Source organism: Chrysemys picta, chromosome 1, assembly GCF_011386835.1.
Source record: "Chrysemys picta bellii isolate R12L10 chromosome 1, ASM1138683v2, whole genome shotgun sequence".
Lineage (NCBI taxonomy): Eukaryota > Metazoa > Chordata > Testudines > Emydidae > Chrysemys > Chrysemys picta.
Genome location: NC_088791.1, coordinates 357,846,354 through 357,868,965, shown reverse-complemented (window position 1 = coordinate 357,868,965; position 22,612 = coordinate 357,846,354). Strand labels below are relative to the sequence as shown.

Below are 22,612 nucleotides of genomic sequence, written 5' to 3'. Positions count from 1 at the left end.
TCTAATATTGTATTTGACTGGGTTCCATTATATGATTTTCTGTACATCACATGGAGTGGCTGAGTCATAGAAATAAGGATAATGACAGAGAACTCACTCTTATTCCATCTACTGTTTATTGGTTAAAATATAATGATTATAATGAGCAAGAAAAAATCTTCTTGTATATCACCCTTTTAAAGGCATCATTTACCTCCTTGTTTCGCAGGCTGTAGATCAGGGGATTCAACATGGGGATCACAAGGGCATAAAACACAGAGGTAACCTTGTCTTGGTCCATCACGTAGCTAGAACTGGGTCTTAAATATATACATATCAGCGTCCCATAAAACATAATGACGACTGTCAGGTGGGAGGCGCAGGTGGAAAAGGTTTTGCGTCTCCCCTTGGCAGAACGGATCCTGAGAATGGCCAGAAGGATGCACATGTAGGAGATTAGGACACCCAGGAAAGTAGTCGTGACAATTACAGTAGAGAAAGTGAAAAGTACAAGGTCAGTGACATGGGTGTCAGAACAGGACAGCTTCAGCATAGGGGGCACATCACAGAAGAAATGGTTGACAGCATTGGAGCTGCAGAAGGACAGACTGAATATAAATAGAGTTTGCACAACTGAATTCACAGAGCCACATACATATGTACCAGCCACTAACAGGACACAGTGTCTCTTGGACATAATGGCTCTGTATAGCAGTGGATTACAGATAGCTTTGAAGCGGTCATACGCAATCACAGCCAGGAGGCAACATTCATTGGTCACAAAGAAACAGACGAAGAATAGTTGTGCCGCACACTCAATCAAAGGAATGGTTCTAGTCTCTGCTACAAAGGTCATTAGCATCCTGGGAGCTATGGCAGTGGAATATCCAATATCTACAATGGACATCTGGCTTAGGAAAAAGTACATGGGGGTATGAAGTCGGGTTTGAACCATGATTAACGCTATCATCCCAAGATTCCCCATCAGGCTGACCACATACATCACTAGGAACAACATAAAGAGGGGGATCTGTAGATCTGGATGATCTGTGAATCCTACGAAAATGAACTCGGTCACCATAGTGTGGTTTCTCTCTGCCATTTATTCCAGAAACGCTCTCCTCTGCTGGTGAAAAAAAAATAAAGATTAAAATTAATCACTGGCCAATAAAGTACTGAGTACAGATCCCTCATAATCCCTGTGATTGTTCCTGGGAAACAGTGTATAAACATAGGAAAGCTGAAATACATCGAAGGACACTCCTAGGGAATGTTCTCTTTGTATTCCCCACATGCTTTCCATTAGAGATAGGACATGTTCCAGCTACAGAAATATTGTGGACTCTGAGTTAGGGTGACCAGATGTCCTGATTTTATAGGGACAGTCCCAATTTTGGGGGCTTTTTCTTATATAGGCACTTATTACCCCCCACCCCCATCCCAATTTTTCACACTTCCCCTCTGGTCACCCTACTCTGTTTTAATATGCATGAAACCATCCAGTGGGTCAAATCTTCTATAAAATAAGAGATACATAGATTGGGAGTGTTTAGTTTAGAAGGGAGGCAAATAATCTATCAATGTATGCAAGTAATCAATGCTATAGAGTTTATTCATGGTGTTTGATTTTCTCTTCCTAATCAAAATGACCTCAAAGGGCACAAGTGATGCTCAGTGCCCCTTTTATATAGGTGCCTAAATATAGGTTTAGGACCTAATATGAGGCAGCCCCAGTGAAAAAGTTTGGTATCACTAAAGTGTCACTGTCCTATTGGAGTCAGTGTATGTTTTACAGACATTCTTTGTAACTACATGCATTATTTTTCCTCCCTGTTACAAATCCTCCTAGAGGTAATAACACTTGTAGGTGGTGTGGACTGTAACTGATTCTATGATTACTTTTGACTCAGATTCACAGAGCCTAGAAATGAGAAAATGCATCTCCTAGGGATAAATACTAAGTTAACCTGTGGAACTCCTTGCCAGAGGATGGTGTGAAGGCCAAGACTATAGTGGGGTTTTAAAAAGAACTAGATAAATTCATGAAGGATAGGTCCATCAACAGCTATTAGCCAGGATGGGCAGGGATGGTGTCCCTAGCCTCTGTTTGCCAGAAGCTGGGAATGGGCAACAGGGGATGGATCACTTGATGATTACCTGTTCTGTTCATTCCCCCGGGGCACCTGGCATTGGCCACTGTCGGAAGCAGGATACTGGGCTAGATGGACCTTTAGTCTGACCCAGTATGGCTGTTATGTTTCTATGGAATTTCACTGCTACATGCACAAAGATGCTCAAAAGATAATAATAATAATGACATTTCTTACCAGTCATGGTGTAGGTGTACACGCAGGAAATTCCATTGTATTTGGTGGAGGAAGATATGGACTGGTTTGACTCCTCATTAACCAATTGACTTCAGCTGAACTATACATTCACACTTGTGTGACTGAGATCAGAATCTAGTCAGTGACATGGTAACACAACGTGAGATGTGTGCGGATGGGACCAAAGCACCTCATGTCCGATTGTAGTCTTTAGGATAGAAAGAAAATGAGTTGGAGATAATTTGTGAGTTTCCTAGTTACTGGAAAAACACAGGTCTCTGGATTCTGCATATTCCCTCTGTCTTTACACCTGTGCTAGACGAGTAAAAAGAAATGAAATTATTTTTAGTAAATATAGGGAACATAGGAATTTCCATACCAGATCAGACAAATGATGCATCTAATTGAGTATTGTCTATGCATTAGCAGTCTTTGTTGTGTGCTTCCGATAAAGGGGCAAAGTCCTCACAGTAGGAAGTTATTCAATAACATGCCTATAGGGTGTCGGAGAAAAACAGAGTTCTCACTATTTGTTTAGGTACAGCAAGTCAGATGCTTTATTAACTCTCACAATTGCACAGAGGGAGAGAGCTAAGCAGGTCTCGCAACAGGTAAACAATTACAGCAAGCATTTATACCTTTTGTTACAGACAATAATGAGCAACAGCTGCATTTTGTTTATACATAGGCCATCTTGATATCTCATTTCCTCACTTGTTTTGACTCTTGCCAACATACAATATTTTCTATACCTTATCTACACAAGGTCTTCTACACCTTATCTATACCAGGTCATAATGACTTCTCACACAGTTCTTTCTCACCCGCCTCACACATTCCTCGCTTCTACAAATCTCGCGTTATCAGGGTTACAGTTAGCCTGACTCTTGCTAACGAACTGTCATGTATTGCATCCCCTTCCTGTCAGTTCTTTCTCTGCTTCCACAACCCCCCCCCCTTTTGTACTACTAGTACAACAAACATTTTCAAATCTCTATTTGCATTAAATCTCGGAATTCAGATTCTACATCAGATGCTTCAACCTTAGGGGTTTTGATTGGATGTAATGACAATGCATGATGAGCATGGACATGAAAGGTATTACTATTATTACGTCCTTTACAACAACAATAACATACTCCTGCACAACACAAGCAATAACATTCCCATAGCGATAATATGATGGGGTTGTTGTACAATCTTAGTCATAGAACACAATACATCATACTTAGTACATAAGGTGGATACTCTATAAGCTGTCTGAAAGGCATACTTTTTAACTTGATACATATTTTGAAGCATGTGAATTTGCCCTTGTACTTCAGAGATTTTCTGAACCTCTGGTAACAGTGAAAGCAAATTTTGAAATCGATCAGGTACTAAACTAGTCCAATTAAAGGGTATCTGGAACCTAAGGACTACTTGCAAAATTCTATCTGCAGGCCAGTAAATAATATGATTGCCTGCAGTGGTAATGAGATTAAAATGTATGTCTTGCAATGTGGTGGCTTTAACATACACACAGCTATCATTAGCTTAAAAAAATAAGTGTCCTGTCAGGGTAGTTCCTTGTCCCCTACCCTCCCAGCAAACGTAGTCATGAAGAGTAACAACTTCTCCTGGCTTCAGTTTACGGATACACTGAAGCTGTGGGGGTTGTAACGGCCAAAATGTCCATTGACTCCCTAACCCCATCCAAATGTCAGATGTAATCCCAGGAGCACTGACTAAAAATCGATTGGGCATACCAGGAGGTCTAATTTCCCAGATGTCTCGGTGAATTACCCAATCCCACATGCATCCTCCCCATGGACCCGGCAGGATTCGGTATGTGGGAGCCCACACCCCCTGAACCGGTCCATATGCTTGGAAGGAGCACTGAGAACGTCCACACTTCCACCCAGAAAGTTTCCAAGTATGTCTCCATGGCCACAGATCAGATGGTACTCCTGATGAGTCTGTAAGGGCAGTGGGCCAAGCCTGGTGCTCTAGATCATTCCGAATGGCCATTAGCTGGTTATTCAAGAAATCCTGAATCTCTGAGCATGCTAGATCCCACTGCAATGCCTTCCCAGCCTCAGTGATATTCAATACCATCTCTTTCAGCAACTTCTGGATCATTGAACTAAGGGCGGAAATAACTCATCAACTCCAGCCTGTACCTGGGTTAGTTGTGCTCCAGAAAAAGGCCAATGGCCTTCTCTAGTTGCCCCAATTTCTCATCATGTTCTTAGTTCTTAAAAATATTCCAAACTGCTGCTGCATTATTGGCCCCATCGCAAAGGGATCCGGTCAAGTCTCTCTTCTTTCTAGAGGAAATAACCCAAGCCCTCTGTTGTGCTAATTTAATACAGCCCCTTTTGCATTTAAAATCCAATTAGGGAGGGCAATACATGCTGAAGGACTTATCCAAAACACAGGGCGCAGCCTGTAGAATAAACCCCAAAATCCAATCAAAACCACATTCCCAAGTGTGGGTCCCACAAGTTTCTTCCTGCCAGTGTATAATTCTTTGTTTCTTTACCAGGGTCAGTTCTTAATGTTTTTTTGTAGTCAGGAATTCCTGGACTTTGGTGGTTTCAATGGAGCGAGTGTTCCTTCTTCTCTTTTTCTGAAACAGTGTGGTTCAGCATCATACAGGGGAGAGGTTACTAGCACATCACCCTGTAATGGGTTTTGCTTCTTTTAGAAAAAAAAATCCAAAGGCACAGTAGGTCTGTCAGTGGACAAGGGAGAGGTTACTAGCACTTCACCTTGTCTTTTTTTCCTTTTCCCTGCTGTCCAGAAGGCACAGCAGAGTTAGAAGGAGGAATAGGCTGATCATCAGTCGGAGAGTCCTCCCGAGGTGAGGGGTCTTTTTGCAGTGAGAAGCATGAGTCCAGGCAGGTAGTCCTTGGCCTTCACAGCAGTGTTGGTGGTTAACAGGACTTGGAAAGGGCCTTTCCAGCATGGAGTCAAAGCAGTCTTTCGTTGATGGACTTTACGTAGACTCAGTCTCCTGGTTTCAATGAATGGCAGGGCTGCTACTGTTTTTAGGTAGCACTTCTTTACCTGTGAGAAAAACCTAACACATTTCATTAATGCCTGGCAGTGTTTTGCAGATCTCATAGTTGCTTGGGCACATTCAGGCCCCCCTTTTCTTGGCTGTCAGCCAAGTCTTAGCTGTGGACAGTGCCCTTGGATGGGCCAGTATCTTATCTTTAGACTGAGCTTGCTAGCTATTTTTTTTTCAGTTAACTCGTTCTGTTCTTTTTTTTTCTTCTCTTCTTGGCTTTTTTTAACCTACAAAGGAAACTTCCACTCTTCACTCATACACCTTTTCCCAACAATGAACACATACACATTGCCATTATACAGTACATTAGTCTTATTATTCAATGTATGCCATGTACACCCTTCCAGTAAAATAACTTCTATACAGAGCTTTGGAGCAACAAACCAGGACAAGCACACCCACCTTTGAGGAGTCCACTCGGTACAACCTCTTGTGTCCAATAGCTTTCCTCCCTCCCCAGCCCTCTGGCTAGAAATCTGAGGTAGCCAGAAGGATCCCATGGGCAATATGGGGAGTGGGTTAACCTTCCATGTCCTTGCTTCCAAAGACTGTTGATATGCAAATTTTAACAACATTTTTTTTCAATTAAAAGATTTGACCAATGAAGCTTTTTTTTTTTTTTACTTAAGCAAATGTATTAGACTTTAGTATATTACATTTTTCTTGATTTATCCAAACACTTTGTATTTCAAGTTGAATAAACAAGTATCTGCTTTTTTATTTAACCCTTTTATTTAATTTTGAACTAGACTGTCTTATGAAAATATTAAACACAACAATTCTGGTCACAAGACAAACACCACAAGACAGGTCATAGAACACAAAAATAATTCCTATTGTACCAGTGAATGCATGGTACGTTGAAGGCTGTTCAGCTGGCATCCGTTTTCTCTGATGATCTGAAAAACAAAAGAACAGAGGTCTACCCCTTCTGGGCAGTCAGTCATTGCTTAAAATATTTCCTTTATATACACATACTCTTGTTGATTTTAGACAAAACAGAGGAATTACCCCATATTTCCTTGTATTTGTTTCATAGGCAGCCCAGGTTTCAGTGGCTTCTACCTTATTAGTTAGATAATTTGCATTAATACAGATGCTTTCTGGCTTGCTTCCAGATCCAAAGCTATCCACAGCTTAAAGATTCTTACTTTTAAAAAAAAGACACAATTAACTTTCCCAGACTTTTGATTGCCTTTTACTTCTAACTCCTGCTTTCAAACACCCAGTGATCTGAAAAAGACAACACAACCTATATTGGTAGGTTTGCATTTCTTTTACCTCTGCTACAATATACACTGCACATGTTCTGGGGAAAATGCACATCCTCTCCACAATTCAATTTCCACAACACTAGCCACATCAATTTCTACACAAGATGTAACTGTTTCTTTTATGCTTACAAAATCTCCATGCACCCACAGCAAAGTGTCAGCTCCACTACACAGAGCCAGGGGCACTGTCCTTCTCTCTCTTTACCAGATCTTTTATCTGCTATTTTGTTACCCAAAAACAAATTTAAATCTTTTATTCTTCTGGCTTTGACTACCCTGCTGCAGCCACAACCTTTGGTCTTTATTTAAAACATTTTAAATCTTGTAGCATTAAGTCACCTTAAGGATTAAATGCTAAATACCTTAAACAACACGAGTTTCCTGTGCCTGGCAAAAGTATTCTCGGTTTTGCAACTTTAAACAATACCCATTTATCTTAAACTTATCAAATACAGATTGTACACAGCAGGAGTGTTCTTCAGCAAATTAGACTAAGGTATTCATAGTCGAATAATTCCACTTAAATAACTTCTTGCCTGGATTACTTACAGAAATTTTTACCAAGTTTCACTGCTTAATTCCCTCTAGCAACTATAGAGTTAACTTCTCACTCTTGGGAGGGCTGTTCTTTTACACCCTGGGGTCTCCTGCGGAGTCTCTTTCAGAGATTCCAGTCCAGGCCGGCTGCCTGTGGCTTTTTCAGCGTCCCCAAACCACACCAGCTCCAGGGTCTCAAGGCAGACTGTTGGATCTCACTGGATAGTTAAGCTTTACAAATGTAATCTCAGCACTGTAACTTGTACTGCCTTTGGATTGCCTCTGTCTATATTTTCTTACAGTCAGCTGGGGCCGAAAGCAGTTTTCCTTTTGGTTTATAGTTACACCATACAAATAAATAATCCATTTGTCCCGGTCTAAGATCAACCAGGATATTCCTGAGGGAGTCCATCCTGTCAACAGAAAAGGTTCCGCACCTTGGCCAATCTTTAGTCGGGGACAAATGAGTAGTAAAGGAAGGCCATTGAATTTGGCATAAGTTTCTCATTTAGATTTAGTCAAACCAGTTGTTCCAGAGATTTCCTTCCAATCTCTAAATACCAGAGACAACGGGGCGTCCCCCGGGCATTTACTGCCAACTTGTCCCATTTAGCCTGTAGGGCCTCTAACCCTATCCTGGGGACTCTAACCCCTTTCCTGGGGACTCTAACCCCTCTCTGGGGACTCTAACCCCTCTCTGGCGATCGCTTACCTTATTCAGGGACTCGAACCCCGAAGACCTGGATCCTACTCAATGGGTAGATGGACGTTGCTGGGTTTCTACGGGCTTCAGCAGGTTCACAGAACTCGCCTTATCGCCGACGCAGGGATCAGGTTACCAGGCAAGGCTCCTCGAAGCCAGAGGATGCGCGCTGCATTGCTTCGGAGTCTGATCCCGCACCGGAGAGTCAGACGAGTCCCGGCGGAGTCGCCAAATTTGTCGGGGACTTTTTAACCCAGACGGCACGGTTCGTTGTCTGACCGCAGAGTGAGAGACAGGCAACACCAGCAAGGTCCAATACAAGCTCTTTATTGAAGAGTGCACACAACAATAGAGAGCGGCCCGTCTCCAGAGAGAACCAGCCACGATTACAATAACTAGTGAGATTATATAGACAGTTCCGTCGCGTCATAGTTAAAGCAACCCAATCCCCCCTTTACTAGTCAAAAGCTTCTAATATTTATGCATATCTATGTTCTTTGACAGTACAAACAGTTCATGATGCCTCAGCAGCTTCTTATCAGCTTTTTCGTCATGCACCGGAGGATGGGAGAAAAAAAGGGAGTTGGGTACAGATAAAGAACAGAAACAGGGAGTGGAGACTGCAAGTCTCCATTTGTCCAAACAAACTGTTCCTAGTACATTTGGTACAAGAATACGGCCCCCCCTTATCTCATTCTTTGAAGCCCAAGCAAGCATGTCCTCATGTTTCACAGAGAGACAGGAATGGCCCAGCAACTACAGTTAGCCTAACTTTGGCTAAGCTGGCCAAACAACCTGTTCTATACTCCATTTTCCTTGGACCTAACAAACAGAAGCTAGCAGATCTTCGATTGCTGGAGAAGCAAAAAATAGCAGAATTAGAGAAGGAGGCTGCTGTGAGAGAGAAAGAAGCTGATCAAAGAAAGAAGGAGGCTGATGAGAGAGAAGAGAGGGCTCGTAAGGGACGTCTAGAGCTGCTCGCTGCTGAGCAGGAGACTCACAAGATGGAACAGGAGACTCACAAGATGGAACAGGAGACGGCCAGACTTCAGATCCAAGTAATGGAAGAGCGGAGAAAGTCGTCCCCACCTGGTACTCCACTTCCCCCCCGCCATGAGAAAAACTGAGAAAGGATGTGTCCCATTTACAATGATACTGAGGATATAGAGGAGTTTTTGTCTACCTTTGAACACCTCTGCAATCTGTACCAGATCCCCGAGGGTCAGCGAATGCCTGTCCTGCTGACCAGACTGACTGGAAAAGCCAGGGAGGTATTCAATGACTTGGGGGAACAAGAAGCCTTAGATTATGAGCGGTTTAAGGATTCTGTGTTAAGGCGGTTCAAGATTACTCCTGAATCTTACAGAGTTAAGTTTAGAGAGTTTAAAATATCTAAGGATTGTACTTTTGTAGAATGTGCTTATAAGCTGATGGGTTTTGTTAAAAAGTGGGTTATGGGAGCTAAGGCGCATGGGAGTTTTGAAAAACTGCTGGATTTAATAACTTTGGAACAGTTCTTAGACATTGTGCCTGACCATGTGAGAGCAGCTGTGTGTGACAGGGACCCTGAGTCAGTCCTACGGGCGGCAGAGATTGCGGATGCCCATACCCAAAACAGGGCTCGAGAAGGGTATAAAACCCCGGGGAAAACTAATCACCATTCTCCCCAGTTCAAGAGGAGGGAAGGATTTAAAAATAAACCTGACTCTTCTAAAGGAGTTCAAGGGCGCCCGGAGGGTAGGAACTCACATCCCAGGACGGAACAGGTTACATGCTATCACTGTGGTATGCTGGGCCCCATGAGACCAGACTGCCCGACACTGAAGGGCAGCCCAAAACCAGCAACCCCAAATGCCATGGCCAATGCTAACCCTGTTGTTGTAAACTCACAGGCAAGCCACACAGAGCCCAGCATTGGTGCCCTGTGTGCAAATGCTGTTTCTGTGGTCTCTGAAGAATTTGACCTTAAAACTCACATTAGAGCTAAATATGGGGGAAATAATGCAGAGTTTATTAGCAGTGCAGAAGTAAATGGAGTGAGGTGTATGGCATGGAGGGACACCGCAGCAGATATTACTCTGGTTAAAGCAAGTCTTGTCAGGAAGGAAGATTATTTGCCAGGTGAAGATGTAACTGTTGTAGCCTTGTCTAAGTATTTTGTCAGGGTGCCTTTGGCTAAAATCCACCTGAAATGGAAGGGTTTGGAGGGCACCATGGTTGTGGGAGTAAAAGACATAATCCCTAAGGATATTATGATTGGAAATGATATTAAAGCTATGGTCAGTCAAGTTAATACAAACCAGGCACAAGAGAGGATTGATCCTAAGGTTGTGCCTATGGAGGGTTTCTCCAAAGGTTTGTCTTTGGAAAGTAGCTGTTTGGCTGTGAATGAAGTTTCTGAATATCTATCTAATGTCTCCGAAGTAAATCTGGAATTAGATCAAGCGAAGGGAGAGGAGAACAAGGAGATTTTGGATGATCCTAGGCAGTCTTGTGAGCTGATGGCTTTATCTAGTCAGCAGTTTGGGAAGGCAAGGAGAGTGGAAAATGAGTGTCCCTATACCTTATCTGTTTCCTGTGCGAAGAATAGTGACAGTGAAGGAAATGTGCCCGTGTCTGTCAGGGGTATTGTCTTGCCTATGGAGGAAGCTACCCCAGTCTCCAAGCAGTTGTCTGTGAACAGCCCGGTGTGCTGGGACAAGGGAAATGAAATCCCAAACCGTATGTCTAGTAAAGGAAAATGCGTCTCCAACTCTTTTTTGTCTGTGGAGCAGACAGAAGGTGCCTTTCGGCCTGTGATGGTTGAGAGTAATTTAGTTGTCTCAGAGTTGGTTCTGGATTCAACTAAAGCCCAGGAAGGGAATGGTCCTAAGTTTGCATCTGCTGGGGAGAATGGCACCGTAACTAGGTTGCATCCAGTTAGTGTCTTAGCAAAATCCCAGAGACCAGACAATTCTGGTGCTTGTATTTTGCCTGTTGCTCATGTGCGGTTGGAGAAGGGTGTAACAACTCTGTCTGATCAGGGTGATACCCTAGCCAGGGCACAAGGAGACCAGAAAGGTAATTTGGTTGTGGTACCTACGGACAGTTTAAGAACTTGTAGCAAAAAGGAAAAAATTCCTAAGCTTGTGTGTGGCAAAGAGAAGGGAAATATTTCTAACCTTTTATCTAGGAAGTCTATGGGTTTGCCTGAAAGGGGATTGTGTAGAGATCTGCCTGATGGGCCAAAGGTGATCCTGAATGCAAGTAAGACCCAGACAGAATCTGTTGTTGCTCAGGAAAGTGTTCCTTTAGAGCAAGCCCTAGGTGAAGAGGGTAAGGGCAGAATTTCTGTGAGGGGTGAATTGCTGCTTAGAAAAGCTCCTGGGGAAAGGAATCCTCATGGTAATCGGTGCAAGCAGTTCCCTGCAACTGAAGGGTGTGAGAGTGATTTAATCAAGGAAGTTTCAGTTCCTAGCAGCCAAAAATTGTCTGTTGTGAATGGATCCACTGACTTTCCTTGTAAAAGATCCAGTGTGGGTAGCTTTGAGAAGGTCTCAGGGGAAGTAAAAGTTGTTAAGGAATTGAGGCAGCCCTATAACCAAGTGGCTGTGTGGGGCCAACTTGTTGGGGAGACAATGGTGTTGGAACAGGAATGTCTCCTTTCTGATTCTTTAAATGAGCAGTTTGTGCTTCAGGGTTTGAGGACAGATTTGGTTACTGATGTGTCAGAGCAGAGCAGTTTTATGGCTAAATGCTTGAGGATGCGGGGGAGAGCAAGCAAACTCTCACCCACAGACTCTTTGGATTTGTGTGGTATATCTTTAAGACAGAGTCCAGCCTTGGAAATGATAGCAGTTATGAATATGAAAACTGGTGGACTGGCTCTGGTCTGGGGTAGTGCAAATTACTTGCCTGGCTGGGAAAGGGAGGACTTGCTAATAGCTGTTAGCACAGAGGGCCCACCCCATCAGCCAGTGAATTCTGTTAAGCAAGAGAAATCAGGGTTTGATCCTGCAGGACAAGGAGGAAAGAGAAAACTGAATTTTGCAAAGGGAAGCCACAGGTTAACCCTAAAATGCCCAAACTCCAATGATATTGAGCCAAAGATGTGGCATGACAAACATGATTGTAGATGGTATCAGGGGGTAGCCGTGTTAGTCTGTATCTACAAAAACAACAAGGAGTCTGGTGGCACCTTAAAGACTAACAGATTTATTTGGGCATAAGCTTTCGTGAGTAAAAACCTCACTTCTTCGGATGCATAGAGTGAAAGTTACAGATGCAGGCATTATATACTGACACATGGAGAGCAGGGAGTTACTTCGCAAGTGGAGAACCAGTGTTGACAGGGCCAATTCAATCAGGGTGGATGTAGTCCACTCCCAATAATAGATGAGGAGGTGTCAATTCCAGGAGAGGAAAAGCTGCTTCTGTAGTGAGCCAGCCACTCCCAGTCCCTATTCAAGCCCAGATTAATGGTGTTGAATTTGCAAATGAATTTTAGTTCTGCTGTTTCTCTTTGAAGTCTGTTTCTGAAGTTTTTTTGTTCAATGATAGTGACTTTTAAATCTGTAATAGAATGACCAGGGAGATTGAAGTGTTCACTTACTGGCTTATGTATGTTACCATTCCTGATGTCCGATTTGTGTCCATTTATTCTTTTGCGGAGGGACTGTCCCGTTTGGCCAATGTACATGGGAGAGGGGCATTGCTGGCACATGATGGCATATATGACATTAGAGGATGTGCAGGTGAATGAGCCCCTGATGGTGTGGCTGATGTGGTTGGGTCCTCTGATGCTGTTGCCAGAGTAGATATGGGGACAGAGTAGGCAACGAGGTTTGCTACAGGGATAGGTTCCTGGATTGGTGTTTCTGTGGTGTGGTGTGTAGTTGCTGGTGAGTATTTGCTTCAGGTTGGGGGGTTGTCTGTAAGCGAGGACTGGCCTGCCTCCCAAGGTCTGTGAGAGTGAGGGATCGTTTTCCAGGATAGGTTGTAGATCGTGGATAATGCGCTGGAGAGGTTTTAGCTGGGGGCTGTATGTGATGGCCAGTGGTGTTCTGTTATTGTCCTTGTTGGGCCTGTCCTGCAGTAGGTGATTTCTGGGTACCCGTCTTGCTCTGTCAATCTGTTTCCTCACTTCCCCAGGTGGGTATTGTAGTTTTACGAATGCTTGAATACTCACCAGCAACTACACACCACACCACAGACAGAGGAGGACTGGCCGAGCCTGCCGAGAGCCCGGTATCCTGAGGAGGACTGGCCGAGCCTGCCGAGAGCCCGGTATCCAGAGGAGGACTGGCCGAGCCTGCCGAGAGCCCGGTATCCAGAGGAGGAGTTATTAGCTTTGTAGCGGGGCGGCCTGGCTCCCAGGCGCCCCTGGAAGGGACGAGCCCCACCCCGGAACTACTACACGTGGCGAGCCAGGCAGGAGACCCGCCCAGGATGTGGGCGCGAACTCTCGACTCCGGGGAGAGAGGGGCCGGGGGAGAAAGATCCCCCTCCCGAGAAATGGATCTGTCCCAGCTCTTGGCCCTGGTGACAGAAACCCAGGAGCGGCAGCAGGCGGCCCAGCTGCAGCAGCAAAGGGAGCAGCAGGCCGCACAGCTGCAGCAGCAGCAGCAGCTCATGGAGCAGCTTGGAACTCAGTGGAACCAGCTCGTACAAGACCTGGTCACCCAGCAGCAGGAGTTCCAGCGGGAGTGTCTCCAGCAACTCGCAGCGACGCTGGCCCGACCCGGAGAGGCACAGCCGGGACTACGCCGCCCAGCCCCCCGATCCGGCTGACGAAAATGGTACCCGGCGATGACCCTGAAGCCTTTCTTGTCACCTTCGAGCGGGTGGCCGTCGTCGCCGGTTGGGCCCCGGAGCTATGGGCTTCCATATTGGCCCCATACCTGACTGGGACTGCGCAGATGGTCTACCGAGGCCTGTCGGTGGAAGCAGCCCAAGATTACAGCCAAGTAAAGGCTGCCATTCTGGACGCCCTGGATGTGAGTCCTGAGACTTTCCGCCGGCGGTTTAGGACTCTGACCTACCCCACGGGGGCCCGGCCTCGGCAGGTGGCCCAGGAACTCCGGGAAACTTGCAAGCGGTGGTTACAGCCCGAGCACCGAACGTCGGAAGAGGTAATGGAGCAGGTGCTGCTAGAGCAGTTCACCCATGTTCTTCCACCACGGGGACGGGCCTGGGTCCTCCGCCACCGGCCAGCGACCCTGGCCGCCACCGTGTCACTAATGGAGGACTTCCTCGCGGCTGACACGCCGATAGGCCCGGGGCTCCGAGTAGCCCCACCAGGGGCAGAGCGCCCTACCCCCGAGAAGAAAGGGGCGCCCGCTCGAGCGGATTCACGGGTTTCCTCCCGGGAAACCGAGGGTTGGACTCGTGCTCTGGTGGCACCCGGGCGACCCGCTCGGATCCCGACCCCCACAGGGCGAAAAGACCACCGAAGTCCGCCTGGACCTCACCCTGAGGTTCGGCCCCGGACGGGACGGTCAACCCTGGGGTCCTGTTTCTCCTGCGGGGAGTACGGCCATCTCCAGCGGGATTGCCCAGGGCTGGAGTGTACCTTTGGTCAGGTCTGTGCAGGGGAGGCTCGTGCCCGTCCTTCCCAAGCGGCTAAGATCACCGTGCCGGTGGTCATTGAAGGATACCCGACGGTGGTCCTCCTCGACTTGGGCTGCGGACAGACGCTAGTCCGCCGACACTTCGGTCCCCCGGCTGACGCCCAATTGGGTGAAATTCGCCTGCAGTGCATCCATGGGGACATACGGCCCTACCGGAGTACCCGGGCCCAACTGACGATGGAGGGGGTCACCCGATCAATGGTGGTGGGACTTGCTCCGCAACTGGCATACCCCGTGATCCTGGGCCGAGACTGGCCGGAGTTTCCAGCAATCCTCCGCCGCCACGCAGGAGACGACCCACGGGTCATGCCAGCCTTAGAAAGGGAGGCCCCCAAGAGCGAAGGAGAGGAGAGAGAAACCCCCGTGCCAACCAGCTCGGCGGGAGAACCAGAGAATGCTCCCCCAGGGGCGGGGACGGATTCCTCACCCACCACGGACTTCTGCCGGGACCAACGGGCCGACCCCACACTTCAGCGGGTATACGAACAATTGGCCGTGGCGGACGGGACTATCCTCGATCCCGGTCGAGCGGCCCAGTGGCCACACTTTGAGTTGTGACAGGAGCGCCTGTATCGGGTCGAACGGGACCCCCATACAGGGGAGACCCGGACCAAGCTCCTCGTTCCCCGGCGTCATCGACAGTCCGTCATGAAGCTGGCCCACAACGTCCCCGCGGCTGGACACCTCGGTCACGAGAAGACCCTGGCCCGGATTTTGGGACGCTTCTTCTGGCCGGGGGTGTACCAGGAGGTAAAGAATTACTGTAATTCCTGCCCGGGCTGCCAGTTGGCCGCCCCGGCACGGATTCCCAAGGCCCCGTTGATCCCGATGCCCCTAATTGAGACCCCCTTCGAGCGCGTGGCCATGGATCTGGTGGGGCCTCTTCCCAAGAGAAGTGCAGGGTTTCAATACATCTTAGTGATGTTAGACTATGCTACCCGGTTCCCCAAGGCAATTCCCCTCCGGAACATTACAGCCTGCACCATCACCGTTGAGCTGGTGAAGATTTTTGCCCGCGTTGGCCTACCCCGTGAGATCCTTGCGGATCAAGGGACAAACTTTACTTCGCGGTTGCTCCGGCAGGTGTGTGAGCTTCTGGGAGTCAAGCAACTGCGAACGTCAGTCTATCATCCCCAGACGGACGGGCTGGTCAAGAGGTTTAACCGGACCCTAAAAGACATGCTCCGTAAGTTCCCCCCGGAGGACCTTCGCTGATGGGACCAGCTACTCCCACCCTTGCTCCTGGCGGTCCGAGAGGTCCCCCAGTCGTCGACGAACTTTTCACCGTTCGAACTGCTGTACGGCCGTCGACCGCGAGGCCTATTGGACCTAATGAGGGAAACTTGGGAGCAAACCCCCTCACCGGCCCAGGGCCTCTTAAAGTATGTGATCCAGCTCCAGGAGCGTCTTAAGCAGGCTGGAGACCGGGCCCGAGAGAATTTGAAAGCCGCCCAGGAGATGCAAGCCCAGGCCTACAACCGGGACGCCCGAACACGGGACTTTTTACCCGGAAACCGGGTATTACTCCTTCTCCCCTCCAGTGAGTTGAAGGTTCTGGCTCGCTGGCAAGGACCATATGAGGTGGTCCGGAAGGTGGGCCCAGTTACATATGAGATCGACCAGCCCGATCGGAAGAAGCGGATACAGCGGTACCACATCAACCTGCTCAAGCCCTGGCGGGAACGGGAAGGGCTTTTGATTAACCCCTACCCACCAGAACCCGAGCTAGGGCCCCAGGTAGCCCATACCTGGGACCCTGAGGAACCCCAACTTGGGGAGACCCTAACGGAGGACCAACTCAAGCAAACCCGATGCCTCCTACGAGCCTTCCGTCACACCTTCACGGCCCAACCGGGAGCCACCACCCTGGTGTACCATAGGATCCAAACGGAGCCAGGGGTGGTGATTCGCGGCACGACCAGGCCCTTGCCATATCACCGGAGATGCATTGTGGATGAGGAGGTACGGGCGATGCTGGACCTGGGGGTGATTGAACCCTCGCATAGCGAGTGGCGAAGCCTAGTCTTGCTGGTACCAAAGCCCGACGGCTCCCAACGGTTCTGCATCGACTTTAGGCGCGTGAATGCCATCTCCAAGTTCGATGCCTACCCCATGCTCCAGATAGATGAGTTGTTGGCCCGGTTAGAAGGAGCTCGTTACATCACGACCCTTGATCTCAGTAAGGGGTATTGGCAAATCCCCCTGGACCCTACTTCCAGGGAGAAAACTGCGTTCGCCACCCCTACGGGCCTATACCAGTTTACCCGAATGCCCTTCGGCCTCCACGGGACCCCGGCCACGTTTCAGCGCCTGATGGACCGCCTCCTCCAACCCCACCAAGACTACGCGGCGGCCTATTTGGACGACGTAGTAGTTTACAGCCTGCAGTGGGAAAACCATCTAGAACAGGTCGCAGCCGTCCTGAGGTCCTTGCAGGCCGCCGGGTTAACGGCCAACCCGAAGAAGTGTTGCATTAGCCAACAAGAAACTAAGTATCTGGGGTACGCTATCGGACATGGACAGGTGAAACCACTGGTGGACAAGGTGCAGGCCATTGCGACCTGCCCCCCGCCCACCACGAAACGATAGGTACGCCAATTTCTGGGGCTGGCAGGGTATTATCGACGCTTCATTCCTCACTTTGCGGTGATTGCAGCCCCCTTAACGGGGCTCTTGACGAAGGAAAGCCCCCGGCAAGTGGTCTGGACCTGCGGGTGTGACGAAGCCTTTCAAACCCTCAAAACAAGCCTCTGCCGAGAGCCAGTCTTATATAGCCCCAATTTTAAGCAGGCCTTTGTCCTGCAAACCGACGCTTCGGAGGTGGGACTCGGGGCGGTCCTCTCCCAAGAGGTCGGCGGTGAAGAGCATCCGGTCCTCTATATCAGTTGGAAGCTCTTCCACCGGGAGAGGAACTATGCGGTGGTGGAAAAGGAAGCCCTAGCCGCGAAGTGGACTTGTGACGCCCTGCGGTACTATCTCCTAGGAGCCCCTTTCATCTTGGTCACCGACCACTCTGCTCTCCAGTGGTTGGCCCGCATGAAGGACCATAATATGTGGCTACAGCGGTGGTACTTGGAGCTGCAACCTTATGCCTTCACCGTTCGCCATCGGGCCGGGAAGGACCACGCGAACGCCGACTTCCTTTCCCGCCTTGGGGGTATGGAAGGGTCTGGCCCCAGTACCCAGGAGCCAGCCTTGGGGGGGGGCCGTGTAGCGGGGCGGTCTGGCTCACCGGCGCCCCTGGAAGGGATGAGCCAGAACAGCCACCAGAGTGGGCGTAGCCACCGCAGCCTGTCCCCGCCCCCTGGAAGTCAAGGGGCGGGACAGGAAGTATAAAGGCCAAGCCACAGCGCTCAGTAGCTGCCCGGCAGCGGGAGAGGACAGACGCTGGTGCCCGAGCTCCCCCGGGCCTGAGCCGGCCGAGAGCCCGGTATCCTGAGGAGGACTGGCCGAGCCTGCCGAGAGCCCGGTACCCCGAGGAGGACTGGCCGAGCCTGCCGAGAGCACAGTATCCTGAGGAGCGGTCTGAGCGTCCCCCCGCCGAGGGCCCAGAGGGAGCGACAGACCTACCTGCTGCTCGGGGCCCGGAGGAGCCCATGATCTGCGACCCAGCAGACGGAACTCAGGAGGAGCAGGTACCCATGGAGGAGGAGATGGGAAGTGGCCCGGGGATAGCAGACCCCGAACCCATGTCAGTGTGTTGCGGTCAGGATCCCCACTGACTGCGCGGCAGACGGACTGCTGCGGATAGGGCCCCGGGCTGGAACACAGTGGAGTGGGTGGGCCTGTGTTCCCCCCTGCCACCCCGCGCCGGGTGGCAGTCTCTCCTCCTCCTTGTCTAAGGGGCCTGGGCTGCTGATTGACTATTGGTTTGCTGCCCCGCCCTGACCTAGGGCCTGGGCTATCACAAACTGGCTCAATCCCTGCCTAAGAGCCTGAGCTCTGAACTGCTATCTGTGTGCTCAATCCCTGCCTAAGAGCCTGAGCTCTGAACTGCTATCTGTGTGCTCAATCCCTGCCCAAAGTTCTGAGCCTTAAACTGTTATTAGCTTTGTAGCGGGGCGGCCTGGCTCACAGGCGCCCCTGAAAGGGACAAGCCCCACCCCGGAACTACTACACAGGGGTTTACGCCTTCTCCAGGAACTAACATTCTTCTAGACTTTGTAAGCAACCTACAAAGCACCCTCCGACACACTTTAGCCCTTGCTAAAGAAAACCTAAAGAATGCTCAGGAAAAGCAAAAGGCCTGGTATGATAAACATTCCAGAGAACGGTCCTTCAAAGTAGGAGACCAAGTCATGATCTTAAAGGCGCTCCAGGCCCATAAAATGGAAGCGTTGTGGGAAGGACCATTTACGGTCCAGGAGCGCCTAGGAGCTGTTAACTATCTCATAGCCTCCCCCACCTCCAACATAAAGCCTAAGGTATACCATGTTAATTTTCTTAAACCCTTTTATTCCAGAGAATTAAAGGTCTCCCAGTTTACAGCCCAGGAAACAGATGACGCGGAGTGGCCTGAAGGTGTCTACTATGAAAGAAAAAGTGACGGTGGCGTGGAAGAGGTGAACCTCTCCGTGACCCTTGGACGTCTGCAGCGACAGCAGATCAAGGAGCTGTGCACAAGCTTTGCACCAATTTTCTCAGCCACTCCAGGACGGAGCGAACGGGCATACCACTCCATTGACACAGGTAATGCTCACCCAATTAGAACCCCACCCTACCGGGAGTCACCTCATGCCCAAACTGCTATAAAACTCTGATGTGCTCCTCTTGTGCCGATGATGTGCTCCTCTTGGTCCAGAACCTGGGCAACCTGGGGCCGGTGGAGGCCTGTCAGGCGATCTACTCAGCAGCCTCCTCCGCCTCGGTCAACTGGGTCAAGAGCTCTGGCCTGATGGTCGGGGACAGGTGGCAGACGCGCTCCCTCCCACCCATGCGCACTTGAAGCGGGTCCATTGCTCTATCTCGGCATTTACTTTTCCGCCACTGTAACAAAGCGGCCTTTGGCAGGACACTACTGAGAGTATCAATTCAGGACAAATTGCTTAGAGCAGGGCAGTCACAGCCCAAGGCTGGGGTTTCTCCACTACTGAGGCACACCAAACCAGCCAAAAAGAGAAGACTTCGGTCTCACCCCACTGGCTAATCAGAAGTCACACAAGCAATTTCCTCAGACACTCCAGTTTCCCAGTATCACCACCAGTGCCACTCGTTATGGGGATGAATCATTATGAAAACCAATAGCCCAGTAAAAGAAAAAAGGTTCTCTCGATCCCAAACAACCAAGCTCCAGACTCAGGACAATATACAAGTCAGATCTTACCCACAAATCACGCTGTTGCCAATCCCTTAGAATCTAAAATCTAAGGGTTTATTCATAAAAAGGAAGAAATATGGACCAGAGTTACATTGGTTAAGTGGAATCAAATACATACAACAATTGCAAAGTTCTTAGTTCAGGCTTGTTTCAGGCTTGATGAGATTACTGCTGATTCAAACCAATCAAGTCTCCGGAGTACAAACCTCCCAGCTTGGATGGGTTGTTCAGTCCTTTGTTCAGAGCTTCAGTTTCAAGCACAGTTCCTCCAGAGGTTAGAAGCAGGATTGAAGACAAAATGGAGGCGTTTCCAGGGCCTTTTATACCCTCTGCCATGTGGAAGGAAACCCCTTTGTTCTTACTGTGGAAAATCACAGCACACATACAGACAGCATAATCATAACCAGCAAATTACAACCTTTCCATAGACAGCTTGCCTGATCTCTTTGTACAAAATTTAGTGCAACTATAGGACCTTACGGTCCCAGTTCACGTCAATAACATCACAGCCAAGCATCCTTCTCTGGTAGGATTTGGAGGCCAGGGTGGGTGAGTGGCTGTGGAGATGGACAGGACTGCTCCGGTGCTTTTCCCATGCTCTGGCACCGGCTCAACACCCTGATCCCAGATCCAGAGGATAATTCTGGAGTTCTTCTGGCCAGGACTGCACTGGGTCTCTCCAGGGATTCTGAGTCTTTTTTGACTGCCGCTGCACATTGAGTGGATGTTTTCAGAAAACTATCCACAATGACTCCAAGGTCTCTTTCTTGAGTGGTAACAGCTAATTTAGACCCCATTATTTCATATGTATAGTTGGGATTGTTTTCCAATGTGCATTAATTTGTCCTCACCATCCTGGAACACACTTTGGGATTTGGTCAGATCCCTCCAGGATATCTAGGGACCACCTCCTGCAATTCACGGCTTCTCCTCCAGCTGTCTGCCACCCTTTTGCGTCTCTCCTGCCCCATCTTCTTCCAGCTCATCTAGTCTCTGTGGACTAACACTTTCTCTCTGTGTTCCCTCTTCTGGGAGGTTCCATTCCTTCCATGCCCACCAGTCCACAGAGAAGCTGGAGAAAACTGGTTTTATCTAGAATGCATTTACTCCCTTCCTCTGTACAGGCGAGATCTCGTTAGGGCTGATAGTCTTTAATGAACAACCTATTTATAGACAGATGCCTCCATCCCAGCCTCCTGCCCCTTCCTACAAGGAGGATGAGCGAAGAGTTCAGGAAAAGCCCAAACATATAAGGATACTCACAGTTCATACAATCTGATGAAAGTTAATAGGGTTACAACATGTGCTCAATGTGCAGTGGCAATCAGACAAATGAACAGAATGTTGAGAATCATAAGGAAAGGGATAGATAAGAAGACAGGAAATATCATATTGCCTCTATATAAATCAATGGTACAACCACATCTTCAATACTGTGTTCAGATGTGGTCGCCCCATCTAAAAAAAGATATATTAGAAATGGAAAAGGTACAGAGAAGGGCAACAGAAATGATTAGGGGTTTGGAACAGCTTCATATGAGGAGAGATTAATAAGACTGGGACTTTTCAGCTTGGAAAAGAGATAACTAGGGGGGATATGATAGAGGTCTATACAATCATGACTGGTGTGGAGAAAGTAAACAAAGAAGTGTTATTTACTCCTTTTCATAACACATGAACGAGGGGTCACCCCATAGAATTCGTCGGCAGCAGATTTAAAACAAACAAAAGGAAATATTTCTTCACAGTCAACCTGTGGAACTCTTTGCAGGGAAGTTGTGAAGACCAAAACTATAACACAGTTCTAATAAAAACTGGATAAATTCATGGAGGATAGCTCAATCAATGGCATTACCCAGGATGGGCAGGGGTGGTGTCCCTAGCCTCTGTTTGCCAGAAGCTGGGAGTGGGCAAGAGGGTATGAATCACTTGATGATTACCTGTTCTGTTCATTCCATCTGGAGCACCTGGCATTGGCCACTGTCCGGAAGACAGAATACTGGGCTAGATGAACCATTCGTCTGACCCTGTATGTCCATTCTGATGTTCTTATAGAGAACCCAGATGTATCTGCCCCCCCCCCCCGCTGTAATGCATTAGACCCCACTCCCCTCCCAGAGCTGAGATAGAACCCAGAAATCCTAATGGGGTCTCTCTCTCTGCAGAGTTAGTAACAAAGTAAGAATATACATTAATATTTTAAACCTAACCAGTGTCCCTTAAGTGACTGGGCAGAAGATGTTAGAACATGTTTGTATTAGAGCTGATTGGGTCTAATATTTATTTTATTTTATTTCTTTTATATCAGAATTAGACACAGTGCTCCTGTCAGCTAATGGCTAAGTTATCTGCCACAAAGCTAGAGTTTTCAAGACCCTAAGTAGCCCTTGGAATCACGGTTAAAGTTGCCACCCCCACCAAAATCTGAAATGTCTCCCTTGTAGCTCGGATGGGGGGAGGGAGGTGGAAATGTTCCAGCAAGTGACAGGGGGAGGGGAATAAAGAAGCAAGAACAGGTGCGGGGCCTTGCGGGGGAAGAGGTAAAGCAGGGTCGGAGCCTTGGCAGAAGAGGTGGGGCAAGGAGTGGGGTTTTGGGGTCCAGATACCAGCAATTAGAGAGGTGGCAACCCACTGAATTATCCATAGACCTACTTCCCAGTTTGTCATGCTGACACAGCACAGTAAGGTCAGGAAAGGATTTAATGTCTTTTTGACTGTCCGGGAAGTGATTCAGGGATGAGGGCCCAGCACCATGTCACCAGCCAGCTCTGCACAGAGCTCGGTCTGAGAGCCAGAGCACCAGGAGAAAACT

General features: G+C 48.5%; 1 protein-coding gene and 1 long non-coding RNA gene across 2 annotated transcripts; both read right to left on the bottom strand.

Annotated features, from left to right (window-relative positions):
- Window positions 1-136: 136 nt before the first annotated feature.
- LOC135972599 (olfactory receptor 5AR1-like) lies at window positions 137-2,744 on the bottom strand. Its single transcript, XM_065551168.1, has 2 exons — window positions 2,307-2,744; window positions 137-1,105 (listed from the first exon to the last, which is right to left on the bottom strand). Exon 2 carries the CDS (start codon window positions 1,079-1,081, stop codon window positions 137-139), a length of 945 nt encoding a protein of 314 aa, XP_065407240.1. The 5' UTR covers window positions 1,082-1,105; window positions 2,307-2,744.
- Window positions 2,745-2,835: 91 nt separating this feature from the next.
- Window positions 2,836-11,974, bottom strand: LOC135980991 (uncharacterized). Its single transcript, XR_010597951.1, has 2 exons — window positions 7,885-11,974; window positions 2,836-6,260 (listed from the first exon to the last, which is right to left on the bottom strand). It is a non-coding gene; the product is annotated as an uncharacterized LOC135980991 (long non-coding RNA).
- Between the last annotated feature and the right edge of the window lie 10,638 nt (window positions 11,975-22,612).